The 14,085-nt window shown below is 46.7% G+C and overlaps 1 protein-coding gene and 1 long non-coding RNA gene across 2 annotated transcripts; both read left to right on the top strand.

Moving 5' to 3' along the window:
• Positions 1 to 1,471: 1,471 nt before the first annotated feature.
• Positions 1,472 to 4,217, top strand: LOC129384845 (uncharacterized). The gene is made up of 3 exons (XR_008612470.2): positions 1,472 to 1,637; positions 3,373 to 3,473; positions 4,134 to 4,217. It is a non-coding gene; the product is annotated as an uncharacterized lncRNA (long non-coding RNA).
• Positions 4,218 to 13,250, top strand: LOC126531815 (uncharacterized). The gene is made up of 4 exons (XM_050179546.2): positions 4,218 to 4,240; positions 7,795 to 7,895; positions 11,563 to 11,651; positions 12,621 to 13,250. The coding sequence occupies exons 1-4, from the start codon at positions 4,218 to 4,220 to the stop codon at positions 12,804 to 12,806; spliced, it is 399 nt and encodes a 132-aa protein (XP_050035503.1). The 3' UTR covers positions 12,807 to 13,250.
• Positions 13,251 to 14,085: the final 835 nt, after the last annotated feature.

Here is a 14,085-nt window from a genome sequence, read left to right as displayed (position 1 = left end):
TGGCAGTTGCGGGGAAACTGGATAAGCTTAAGTTCAAGGTACGGTACAATACTTTGCTGCTATTTCAGAAAAATAAACACCATGCAAATATGTAAAGCGGACAAACTACGCAGGGCGTGCAGGAGCAGAGCCGCATTACTTAAAGCGCACCGCAGGGCCCAGGCGACACTACGGAAGCGATCGACCGTCAAATCAACACTTATGTGCCCGCCGCGGTATCTTTGCGGCTATGGCATTACTAGAGGCCGTGGATTTGATCCCAACCGCGGCAGCCGCATTTCGACGGGGACGAAATAAAGAATGTACGTGCACTGAGATTTTGGTACACGTTAAAGAACATCACGGTAACAAAATTAATCCGGAGTCCGCCACTACGGCTTGCCTCATAATCCGAGTGTGGTTTTGGCACGTACAGCCTAATAATCATGTTTAATACTTCTGCCACAATGCGATGTGTCATGTTAACGAATGACTATGCTCAACCCTCTCGGAGGTTACGAAATATGGCGCACAACACCTCAAGAAAACACCCCTCCCTGTGTTACCTGTGTACTACGCAGACAAACAGCAGTGGTGCACGCAAGGTAACGTTTAACATCAACTCACCCCTCTCGTGTTAGAGCAAAAGTTGAAGAAATTAAGCTTTAGCCGTCAACATCAGCGCTAATTATCGTCAATCAAAGCATCCAGCACGGAAAGCTTCGCTTACATCGATTCCCACAGTGCGTTGGATCTGTATTATTTCTTTCTTTGCCTAAATCTGTAAGGAGACTGTATCCCTCGAAAAAGGTCAGTTCACCGACCGAAACTGGTTGGGCAAATAAACCAAAAATAACCGTGAAGTTGTGCTTCTCACATATATATATATATATATATATATATATATATATATATATATATATATATATATATATATATATATATATATATGCGGCGTGCCTCATAATCAAACCGTGGTCTTGGCACGTACAACCCCTGAATCTAATTAACTATAATTGCTAAGAGCGTAGCTAGAGCTAGTTGTACATGTGTATTCATTAAAGTTTACCATGATACGCTTTAGTAATCCGCTATGTAATTTCAGATCACTTTTGCACGCAGTATGGGTATTTTATACGCAAGCGATCCTATTTCTTTTTCATATGTTGATCGAATAATTTTCTATATCAATGATTTATGCAAACGAGAATTATTATCGTACGCAGTCGCTTCCCTTAAATACAGCAGCTGTAGGTTGCTTGATGGCGGAGAAACAAAAAGCGACGGCTGGCGTGTGCCTGACGCCGAACGCGTACTTACTGGAAACAGGCAATGCAGTCCTAGCTGTGTATCAGGCGGGAAGAAAGAGCTGGAAGTGTTGGCGGTAGCTGAGGAAAGGGGGGGGGGGAGCGTAGATGGGAGGGAGGAATATTGAAGAAGTCACCGCCTCCGTGCACGCGTGTACCACTCATAGAAAGAGCAGCCCTGTACTCTTCGATGTGGACCCGAGGAGCCCGTCTCTCTGTCGGGACCCGCGGGCTCCTTCAGCGTGCCGGCCGACCTGTACAGCGGCAGCGTGCAGCTGCGGGTGCGAGGCTTGGGCCGGGACCGCCCGGGAGCCGCCGTCTTCCGAGCGTACTTCCACAGAAAGCAAGTCGGTGAGTGCTCGATAGCTGCTGACAGGAAAGGTGCGCACTGCTATACAAGCGAGACACGAAAGAAACTGGAATAGTTCCCTGTTCACAGTTTACAGGGTTTACAGTTTGCCGCATCCTAAGCTAAACAGGGCGCGGGCACTTACATTACGCTTACTACAGTCTGGTACTTATCCTTGCCCACGGAGACTGAACATGTTTTATCCGGAGACGTATACAGAGCCTTATTGCCAAGATTGTGGTGCTTTAGCCACGCTCGAACACATGCTCTGGTCTTGCGAAAGAATTGAAGACTCGGCGATCAATGATGCGTCCAGGTGGGAGGCTGCACTTCGCAGCCCGGACCTGGATGAACAATTCTGGGCTGTCCAGCAAGCTCACGAAGTGGCCGTGACGCTTGGCCTTTTGGTCCCGACGTGGGAGCGGCCCGCTTAGTGGTTAATTATCACTACTTGCAGGACCAAACAAAGTTTTCCTTCCTTCCTTCCCTCCCTGTTCAAAAAATGTTTGCTCTGCACTGGGCTCAATATCTACCGCCGGCACTAAAGGTGGACAGGACACACAACGATCGCTTGTCCTGTCGGTTTAAGCGTTTAAGTGTCGTCCTTCTACTCACTGTAGAAGGACGACACATGACGGTTGTGTCCACTTCTATTGTGTGCCCTTTGTCCTACTGAGACACTAAATAGAGCCAACAAGGCAAGGGCGGGCGTAAGAACGACAACACATGGAGCTGTGTGTCGTCTTTCTTATGTCCGCTCTTGTCTTTTTTGCGCTGCTTAGTATCTCAGTATGACAGACCAATTTGCCCGATTGGCCGTCTAAGTACTGTCTTTCCTCTGTCTTTCATCATAGGAGATCGTGTGCCGGTAAATTTTCAGACATGTTTTTCACTCCAATAGTCATGAGTCACAATACTAACCAAATGGACCAACTTCTTAATTTACGACTGGTCACTTGTATAAACGGTATCTAGCCACCGGAAGCTTTCGTGCGCCCCCCATTTATATGAAACAGGCGGCAGTGTAGCAGAGAAACCACAAGTATGTACAAAAATATTGGACGCCATAGGCATCAAAATCAACAGTTTAACGCATAACTGTCGGTATATCGATCACAAACTGGAATGCAAACTTGAAAAGAAAGTAAGTTATTACGCGGCTGGGTAGATCAGGGCTGCGTAGTCGGTCGCTAGTGTACGTTTTGATGACAGGAGTTCCTTTCCTAGCCTGCATAACCCCAACGTCACGCAGACGGACGAGCCTGGATACTCGCATATGAAATTTTTTTATTTTTATTACAATACAGAGGGAAATACATTCTTTGAAGGGTGCTGGTTATGTTTCATATTGCATACGTTCAATACCAAGAAGCGAAGCGGTTAGAGATAGACCTGTTTGCTCAACATTCTTAAGTTCGCAAGATTAAGGCGAAACTAGTTCCAGAAGCTTCTGTACCGTAGGCGCTGCTCTTCCTACTTCGATCTCTTCTTTTATTTTTTTGGTCTGGAGATAGGATTTGTAACAATATATAAATAATTCATACAACAAATATAGGAATTCACTGTCGTTACCCTGAATAGGCAGCAGTGACATTAGTAAGTGCATTGAAAGTTGCTTTCTGTGACTGTTTAGGCAGCGTCCGTCTATGCTGTGGTTTATCAGTCGAAAAGCTGGTGGTGCGAGCTCGGTGGCCGAACTCTGCCGCTTGTTTTGTATTCGCCGCTTTTGCGACACAGAGCCGAGTAGCCCGTGCGATGTCACCGTGAGAACCTTGGGCTGGTCCGTGGTACGACTCAGCTGGAAGGCCCGGCCCCACGCGCAGCTCGACGGCTTTCAGGTACCCGCTCCATCGCACACCAAGGCACAATTCCATTCACAAAACTGCCTGTAGCGTCTTCCTCGACAATAAGTAAAAACACACGCGATTGCCCTGCCGGCTGAGCAGCTGTGTTGTTCGCGAGTTGTTTTTCCGGATGCGGCACAGTCCAATGGGGCGGACGCTAAATACGATGGTGTAGCGAGATTTACGACTACGCTCGGCCAATTTACCTAGGAGTCTACCACCGCGGTGCTCCTTTTATCTAAACGTTTGGTTTAGAACATTGCTCTCTTTGAGTACTTAGGAGCCAGAAACGTCTGGATGGCAGAAAAGTGTAACATTTATTATGCGTTTTTTTATCAGTGCCAAATACAGTATAAGCACTCCAACGCTTGCCAGAATTTCACTAATCTTTAGAGAAAATGTGGAGAATGTAAATTTATTAAGAATTAAGAAGTTCGATGAACAAGAAGGCCATAACTTGAAGAAGAGCCGAATACGCAGTTGCGATCCCCCGTGCAAGGTACTATTGATATAAGTTCTGAGCTCCTCCCAGCTCAGAACTTATAGGAGGCGAAAAGGAGGCGAAAAGCGGTTCTCTTCTTTTCGAGACCATGATTCAAGTGCGCATTCCCATAACGAGAATTTCTTTGATGTTTCGGCGCACCACTGTTTCAGGTGCACTGGTGCCGAGCAGACAGCACGCTTCCCCGTGGCTGCTCACAGCTCCACCTTCCACGCAACGTCTCTTCCGTGGTTCTCATGGGACTCGTGCCGTTCCTCAGGTAACGCAAGGCTAGGACAGCACAGCAACAGACCAGTCCAACGCGCAATGCACGGCCCGCACTGGTAACGCAACAACAAATTCCTGTGCCGCCACGATTCGCTAGCTGGACCCTGAGAATTCACAATAAGTGTCTTTTGGAATGACGTGAAATTCGGCCGTGGTTCATGCGATTTGAACTGAATGACGGAACTAGAACCGTGAGAGAACATTGGTATTCCCTGCACCAACCGGCGGCTTAGCGGAGGTGTTATACTGCAAAGGATGAGATCGCAGATTCTATTTTCGACACGCATTCGGGACAGATAAAAATAAAGAAGTTTAAGGCTCTTTGCACAATATTACGACTCAAAAGGACTTGCGGTAGCAATTTCAGGTCACTCGTACATGGCGCAGCTGACGTACGTTCTCTTGATCGATCGCCGCTTCAGATAGACGTTGATCAATCTGCACAAGGCAGGGGCAAATACTGTGCGCCTTGGTAAAGCGTCTCCCATTAGTGCTGTTCGGAAACGCTGAGCCATTTAGCATGAATATGGCGAATGAATGGCATTCGCCTTCGAAATCACAATGCACAAATTTGCGTCTTTGTTTTTTGAGTCATTGTGCATATGAAACACAAAAGCCCGCAAACATGACGCTTCACTACGAGCACACGACTTTTTCTGCGGGTGCCAACGGAAACCAACACAGCTTGCATTATTTTTTTCAGAGCTTGTATGCGACACTCTTCGGCTTTTAATTTTCTTTTCTTACTCACAACGTATGCGCAACGCAGCTGTGTGAAAACTTATCTTTTTCGGTTCAAGATGCGCGAGCCAGAACGCCATGCCACGCGGCTATTCTGTTTCGGCAAAACATAAGTAGGCAGAAAAATGTAGTTTATTCACTGTTTTATTAGCAACCTATCGCTTGGCAAGGCATTCAATACACAATACAATAATGTAGAGCTGAGTATCTCATTAGTCAGTACAAATTGGCGCATTCTGTACTATACGATCATACATACGTAAGACAGCTTCCTGCAATTTCTCTTAGACAGGAAATTTCTACAGAGGCCACGTGTGCTGTGCACAACACAACTGTATCGAAATAATTTTTGTCGCAACAGTTATTTATAAATAATGAAAAGATTATCAAGAGCAGCAGATCCACATTTTTCGCATACCAGTAACAAAAACTTCCTTTATACCATACAACGGGTATACTACCTAGTCCAAACAACGTGCTATATAATTTTCTGCATAACTCTCCTTGTGCTAATGTGCCGATAAATATCCAGCAAGTTATACTGAAAATCTCTGTAGTCTTTTTTTTTCATATGTGGTTTTATTTCGCAATACAACATGTAAGAACACTGGAGCTTCATTCAGATCTGTAAGTTACGAACAAGGTATCAATACGAAATTCCTCGCTAGCACATTGGCGATGTTTCTTCAAATTTGTGATGCACTTTGTTCTATCGTCATCTAGGCATAAATATCACAGTTCCATGACAATAACAAATAAAGCGAAGTTTTTTTTGAGGAACAGTAAATGCAGCAGCATATGTCAATCAGCGGTTGATCGTCAAACATAAACCCCTTTTCAGCGCTTACACCATTAATACAGTGGCGCGCCGCGCTCGGTTCCTTGTAACAACACCATCCAGATGGCGCTCGCCTTCGCGCATTTGGGGCCCACGCAAGAGCCCGCGTTTCTACCAGAAAGCTCGCCTTCGTCTATAACGTTCGCCGCCAGCGTTTCCCGATAAACATCACGGTTACATAAGCTGCACTTGCCGGGAAGAGTGAGAAGCAGTCAGGGACCTTTGAATGCTATCCCGTTCCATTCTTAAAGGCGAAGCTGAAGCGCCTTCCAAATTTTTGAACAGATTGCAATTTCCGTTTGTTTTCTTGCCCTTGAAATTCTTGCTGTTTCTACAGCTGCCACGGGCTGTGCTATACTATGTTATATAATACATAAGTCCCCATTCCGTACAGTTCTTTACAAACGGGTTGGATACGCACGCTGCCTTAGCCAAAAGTCACCGATTAACGCGGCGATATGCAGTAAGCAGTACATGCGCAATTAGATTTCTTATTGACCGCACACTCACCACCATTGGCTATTGCACAACTGGAGGACGGTGATTAGCTGTTGCATTCGTCGGATGATATATTGTTTATTACTTCTGTGAGCACTCCCTTTAGTTATTGTCAATCACAAATTTAAAGCCAACAGGCAATAAATCTAAGGAAAGAATAGGGTAATTGTATGTGATTGAAACACAAATGTAGAACATAATGAGAAAAATGGAAAATGAAAGTGGACGAAAAGGTAACTTGTCGACAATGGGAGACGTCATCTTCTACATTTCTATTTTGAACATTTTTACCCGACATCTAACCACGATATTACAATTTATTCTTTCAGAACTTACTGTAAGAATTATGCATGTGTGCTTGTGGCATGATTCACATTTATTTTATTTGAAGGCGTAAAAGGAGAATCCGTGTGCTGCCTGCCATCGGTTCAAATGCAAACAGCGGAGCGCCCGGTTTTCGCGCAGCCCAGCACAAAGCAAACTCAGCGGAGACGAATACAACCGGCTGTGGCGTGCCACGAGCGGTGCCTTCTACTCGTCGCTACGCGAAATCCACGTACACCGCTGTTCGCATCCTTTTTTTTTTTAATATGGGGTTTTACGTGCCAAAACCACTTCCTGATTATGAGGCACGCCGTAGTGGAGGACTCCGGAAATTTCGACCACCTGTGGTTCTTTAACGTGCGCCTAAATATAAGTACACGGGTGTTTTCGCATTTCGCCCCTATCGAAATGCGGCCGCCGTGGCCGGGATTCAATTCCGCGACCTCGTGCTCTGAAGCCCAACACCATAGCCACTGAGTAAACCCGGCGGGTGTTCGCATTTGAACCATTGCAGATAGTACTCGTATGCAACTTGAAAACTCACTTTATTCCTGGCTGATAGGACACGAAGCCGGAAGTTTGTTAGGCTCACTGCATGCTGCCGGGCGGTGCTTGCGACACCGTCGTATGTCCCTGTATTCTTTAAGCGCATATGAGCACCCGTTCGAAAGCACAAGAACAGCGACATAGCAAGTGCCTTTTATACCCATGCGTAGCAGTCCATCGAGGACCTGCGCTCATGTCCCCATGGGCAGTGTTTATCAGTTTACTCTGAGCACAACAGATCCACGGTTCGACATACTTACCTGGCGCCAAGAATTGTGAACGTCATGAGACCTGTGCAGAAGTGTGCTATGGTACGGCAGTCATCGTCAAAACGTTCATCGTTATTCCGTCATAGTATTCATGATGACCAAAGGCGCCGAGCATAAGGTGATGGCAATTGAACGTGAGCACAAAATCAGTTAAGATGAGCAACACTTTAGCTACATCTGTGTAGGTTAGTGTGAACTGCATGAGGCTTATCAATAGTTTCTTTCGCTTTAATTACATGGTTAGCACAGTCGAAGCGCGCTCCCCGAGTCACTTCATTGCATATACCTATAACTTCTGATTTGCGCTCACTTACATATTGTGGCTTGCAGATACACGTACAGGCTGCGCTCCTTTCGGGGCGACCCAAACAGCTCGGACGTACTTTTCAGCTTGCCTACCACGGCCACGCGCAGAGACCGTCTCAGCTTTGGTGAGATGACTGCATACAGCGCTGTGTCGTTTTGCTTTCTTGCGAGAAGTTTTCAGCATGCTTTTCCTTGTAAAGAAGCACTTCTGGCTAGCTGCGCTCGAACGCATGGGCAAATATGTTGAGTTACGTGGCGCGCATTTAAGTCTCGCATTTTCGCTCTTCCAGAATTATTCAAAGCACTCAGCGCTACAGCGCCTACTGAGAACTTAATCGCTTGCGCTCCGGAATCTCGGGTAAATGGTCTATATGAAGCAGTATGAAGCGGGGATCTGGCCAAACGTATGCTGCCAATTCTTTAGTTTCATATATGTGATAACGGAGACGTAACGTGCCTTGCTGGAGGCTCGGCGGGCGCGGCTATTCGCCGCGAGATCGAAATACAGGTGGCAGCACCATCACCGCCTTGGATCGACGGCGTGCATTGAAGTGCACACGGTGGCGTTCCGCTGTGAACGATTTGGCCCGATTTTCTGGTGATTACACGGGCTGACTGCAGTGAACTGATCTTATATTAACCTGCAATGCCACATTTTTGAACGAAGTGCGCAGAACGTTTCTATTTACTTGAAAGAAGCGCAAGCTGTCATTCAGTGGGGTTATGGCACTCAGCCACAGTCTCTATTTCACCATTTTCGTGGGGCTTCTTGTTTATCTTTTTCTTGCGTTCCTCCGACTCTGTTAATATTTTGGCTCAAGCTAATTAATACCGCATTCTGTAAGCATCATTCAATGGTTTAAATAAGTTTAAATAAATACTCCTCTACAACGAAGGTAAACTTAGTGCGCACTCATCAGCGAATTGTACGCATGCATATCCGCTTCCCTTATTTTTTCATTCGCTGTGAAATGCAAGCAGTTAAGGAGTTCCGTTAAACGAGTTAAGCCGCTCTGAATGAGAGTCCGTTAGTAGGATCATCAGGTTACTTCTGACCAGGTTATTAAAGGGAAAGCCTTATAAGCCCCATGAAGAGGAAAATTGGGCGAGTGTCCCGCGTTAACATGCAATCGCAAAAAAACCCACGCGACCAATTGATGACATCACGTTCCCGGCGCTGGACCTGCTGCGACTCGCACTGCGAAGTCCCACGGTGAACAGCCGCGGCGACCAACGGACGCCGTGGTCCCCGAAAATTGAATTTGCCCAATTTGAAAATTGGGTTGACCCACGATTAAAAGCGACCTAGCCCACTCCCAAAATTGACTTTGCCCAATACGAGCACGTGACCAATTGAAAAGTATCGTGCGGAAGAGTCGGAATGCTTTCACATTCAGTGCACGCAAGGAGACTTAAGTGCCTCTGTAACTTTCTTTATGGCCCTGGCGCGGTTATGCGCACGACAGCAACACGACAATGGTGATTATTTGAGAAGCTAAAATCATTAGGCTGTTTTATTCCGGCCAATAGTGGCCACTGTCTTATGTCAACTAACAAAAGTACAATGAAGAGCGAAAGGAAATTATAGTAGCTGCCCTTCAACTCAGTGTTATGACGTCTGGCGTCTAAAGAGAGCCGTGTCACACATGATCCTTATACAATACCTATTTTAGCTTTCGCTTAGCAGCTTATCAAAGGACAAAAACCGACAATTTAATTGCAAGACAAAAGGAATTCACCGTAGGAACATCAAAACTACATATTGAGAGAACACCTCTGGTCGTGTGAACACTGAACGAGGGTCACGCAATTATCGCACTTATCATAATGCACGTGTCCTAATGTAACGTGCATGGCATATGATATCAGTGCATGTTTACGATTTTTTTCTACTGTTGAGTGATGTTTACGCCATCCCGCTAATGTTTCATGGTATCGCAGAGATTGTCGAGTCATCAACACATCGTGACAGTTAAATCACTAAACCGCGGCATTCACGCCTCATTGCTACCACTTGATTTATACTTTCTGTGATCTATTCAAAACACGAAGCGATCATAAGATTGATATTCTTGTGGAGCGCGGGGCAATCACGCGTGGGGACAGCGCAAGGCTAAATGCTTTTGCACGCCGTCCAAAAATCCAGACCAGAACTTACTACAGCCCTGCAGCCACGACATAAACGGTCTTTAAAAATGTCCAGGCCGTACGCTCACACGTGATGACGTAATGCTTAGCCGGTGACATGCGGAGCAGCCCACACTGCCGGGTGCACGCGAGGCGGCGACTCTGCTCGATCTCGCGGCCAATGCTCGTTTGACGAACCTTTGGCGTGTGCGCGCAAGTGTGCATTCGTGCTTCGAAGAGCGGGTGCGCAGGATAACGGACCTTTAGCGTGGGCGAACACTTCCGACGGTGTTGGCAAAGGGGTGTTGCCCGCGAGCCCCGGCAAGGCCGTGACTCGAGCAGTTGCAGGCGAATTCTGTTGGAGCACTCGGAAGTGAACGGAGAGCGCAACAATAGCTGTTTGGGAAGATTATAATCGTCTACAAAGCGCGCGAAGTCGAGCACGTTATTCTTAAAGCGTTCGAACTAGCCCAATGACAGAGGGAAAGAGGGACAAAGTTTTACTTTGTAACACAGTTGTTACAGTGCGAAAAGACGCGGACGAGAAGCACAGCACGAGCGCTGACGCATAGCACGTGCACTTTGTAACACTGACAAGTGACTAATTTTTCAGAGGCTAAAATAACAAATGTTTTTCTCGACAAAATTTTCATAATCTATTAATCTTTGTACTTTCTCTGGGTACTATCGCTAATGATGCGCTTTTTGTCACGGCGAGCTGCGTCGTTTTTGCGTATACCGCCCTGGCGTACAATGTGAATACGGCCACAAAACATATTTTACGTAAGGTGCGTGCGCGATTGGTCACCACCGCGGAGATCGCTTCGTTATGGAGCTGACCATTATCATCAATGGCGGGCACCTGTACGTTGGCCAATGAAAAGAGTTCTCATACGTATTGGAAGCTGTACCGCAGGGAAACAAGTGAAAAATGTTGGAAAAGTAAAGCTGAGAAAAAGAAATGCGGCTCCAAGATTTGTATTCACAAAGAACTTCGTACGCTAATACTTTTCGGAAGGACAGGCGCCGGCGTTTCGTGGTTGGCGAACATGTTATCAGCGAGGATGGCCAGCCAGTAAAGCATAAGGACAATCTTTCTGAAATGAGATCCTGCTAACGGTTCCCATTTACATCACAGAGGTACACAATCGGGTAAATATAAAGATGGCTCAAGAGGCGTAATACTGTGCAGTGGCTTCATATCATAAACAGTATACACGTTAGTTACAAGCGTGAGCGACTGACATAGAGGTCAAATGAGTGTCAACAAGAATTTAAAACAATTTTACGATCCACAATAAGATAACATCAGACAGAAATGAAAGCGGTGAAAAAGAAAGCGACCGCAGAGAAAATAATTACACCAAGGGTGGTCTTTCTTCATGTCCCGCTTAGGTGCTTTAAGGCGATGAGCAACACAAGGACAAGGTGAGAGCGTGCAGGAGCCAACGTTTCGGCAAGTGAACTTGTCTTTTTCAAGTGGCTTTGAAAAACACAAATCCACTCGTCGAAACATTAGCTCCTGCCCTCACCTTGTTCTCGTGTTGCTCATCGTCTTGAATTCCTCGTGTTTTCCTTAGGCGCTTTAACAAATTCAGGCGATTGTGCGCTTTTAAATGATTAGTTGCATGCATAACCGCTTTTTTTCATGACGCAAATTTATAGAGCTGTTCCTGTACACGGAGATGCTGGTTGTGTTCTTGCTGGCTGGAGCACTGACCCTGGTGGCACTTCTCACCATTGGATTTATCCTGGTCAGTCACGGTTCATCTTTCACGTCACCTAGTATGTGTTGCGCGTTTGCAGCACGTACGCAGTTGCGTATAATGTCTCTTTTTCTAGAACTTCGTATACTCGTTGGCTTTTGCGTTGACATTGTTTTGCTTCTTTTTGAGCTATATTCAGAGTGAAATATCACTGTGCTCAACCTCACTCTCATGATTATGGTTGCCTTGCATGGTATGTCAGGTATGTTAATTAAGTTGTCATGTTCTTGTATTATGTTTGCTATTTTTATATAGAAATTACTTTTATTCCGGGCTTTGCAATCTTTTAATGCACTGCCCAAAATAAAAGGCAACCTGCGTGCGAACTTGGCAATTCTAATAATCCAGAAAATTCACACTGAGTGACAGAAAAATAGATACTGCGATTATGACAAGAGGGCATGGCGTTCTCACACAAACGTGCCATACGAGAATAACGCTTTCTGTGCATGTGCCGTTGCATTCATCGCCAACTTTTTTTCTGTTTCGGAGTTTGGTTTGGTTTGCAATTTGTGGGGTTTCAACGTCTCGACTCTGCGCATGAAGTGGCCTTTCACCCTACTTTTTTGGCACATTGTGCCGCCTGTATCCATTACTTCTGAATATATATATATATATATATATATATATATATATATATATATATATATATATATATTCACTACATCGCTACATGGGAAGCCGGTCACCGGCTTCCCACACTTCCCGTACAATTCCTTCCACTTCGACACTCCTAATGCTAACCGACTAAAAGAACAAAAACAGTCCGGGAAACAAATTACGCTGAAGCTGTTCGTGAGAGCAGGTTTCAGCCAGTCGTGATGCTGCACATGTATGATTGGCGAAGGTGGTGGGATATCCACAGGCAGCCCTTGCTAAGCTTCGTGAATTTGACCTCTGATTTGTGCGTCAGTTGTGTTCAATGGCATTCCGTAGAGCGCACGCGGATATGCGCAGATGCGTGCCTTGGGCCTGACGACCTTCCTCGACATGGAGCCCAACGAAATGGCAGCGGGCCCGGGTGGTGCACGCGAGAACCAGGCGCAGGGCGACCACCGACGCCACGTGCCCGGCGGCGCCAGGAGGCGGCGTGGGGCAGCAGCTGCTGCGCTTCCCAGGGTTCGGTCGCGGGGCGACAGCTGACCGCCGCTGCGAGTTCGCGCAACGCCCCGCGCACCCGCCTGCGGTCATCTGATGCGGCACTTACAGAGCCCAGCGTCGTCGAAGCCTGGGACTGATTTTTCAACGATATTGGTGCAAGCGGAGGAGCGCAGGTGCCGTGTGACTGCTTCCCGTCAATGATGGCTGGCGCTCGAATACGGTGGCCAAGAGCGGGAGCGCTACTGACGACTGACGCACCGCGCTCGACAATACTGAATTATAGACAAAGAAAATTCCGCTTGCACGAAAACCTAATGGGTGGTTACTCTCGACGCAGAACCGTTATTTGTTGAGATTGCCATAGATATTCACGGAACAACGTGGTCCTCGACCTGTCGGGATCTTCACTAAGGTATCTATTTGGTCCAGTTGGTAGGTATGCTACAAGTACGTACAGAGTTGTGCATAAAAGATTCTTCTTCCTTGTGTCCGTGTCCTTTATGCGCAGCTTTGTACATACTGTCGGGATAATTACCTACGACATACGATGACTGCATTCGCTGTAGACTATAATGGAGTCCACCGGAACGATTTGGGCTTATACGGTCACTTCCCCTGCTCCAAAAATTTTAGTGAACGAAAGTTTTTACTGTAGCAGATGTTTTTCACTAGGTCTCCCGCAGACTGTTGGCATCATGATTAAACGCAAAGAACGTTATGGTCCGACATGGCAGTACCTTGCCTGCTCGTTTCAGGCTGACCGCACAACAATTAAAGCCCCTTTTTCCGCCTTCGTGAGGACTAAATTATGCTGTATTGTTTCTCTCGCCTTTACCTCGCGTAAGCAGCAAAGTTCAGGCATTATTGAGAGGTGAATGCCTAGGTATCAATGCGGACCCGGCCGTCGCGATGATAGCACACAGTCGGTTCGCCAAGTCAGAGGCTAGGAGTGGCGTGGCCCAGGCAGCACACGCCAGCAGGGGCCACCATACGATTTCGGTCACTAGGGACAACTCCCACAAAGTTTGATAGAAAAAGTACCAGAGGGAAATTAGGGCCACCGCCTGCCGCAGTAGCCCAGTGGATGTGGCGTTGCGCTGCTAAAATAGAGGCTGCGGGTTCGAACTCGGCCTCGGCGGCCGCATTCCAACGGGGGCGGAATACAAAAAAACTCTCGATACGATGCATTGGGTGCACGTTAAAGAACCCCAGGTGGTCAAACTGAACCGGGAGCCCCCCAGCATGTCTTGTAGTCAGATCACGGTATTGGCACTTAAAACCTCAGACTTTTAATCTCGTTTGCTAGTGTCTAAGGGAACTG

This window comes from Dermacentor andersoni, chromosome 5 (genome assembly GCF_023375885.2).
Source record: "Dermacentor andersoni chromosome 5, qqDerAnde1_hic_scaffold, whole genome shotgun sequence".
Lineage (NCBI taxonomy): Eukaryota > Metazoa > Arthropoda > Arachnida > Ixodida > Ixodidae > Dermacentor > Dermacentor andersoni.
Note: the sequence above shows the minus strand (reverse complement) of the source record. Positions and strands in the feature narration are given on the sequence as shown.

What these genes read in the sequence shown, in the direction of transcription:
- LOC126531815 (XM_050179546.2), top strand. Translation starts at nt 4,218, where the DNA reads ATGGGACTCGTGCCGTTCCTCAG. An exon ending in GGACTCGTGCCGTTCCTCAG is followed by an intron (nt 4,241 to 7,794) that starts GTAACGCAAGGC and finishes TGTGGCTTGCAG; the next exon opens with ATACACGTACAGGCTGCGCT. An exon ending in CAGAGACCGTCTCAGCTTTG is followed by an intron (nt 7,896 to 11,562) that starts GTGAGATGACTG and finishes GCAAATTTATAG; the next exon opens with AGCTGTTCCTGTACACGGAG.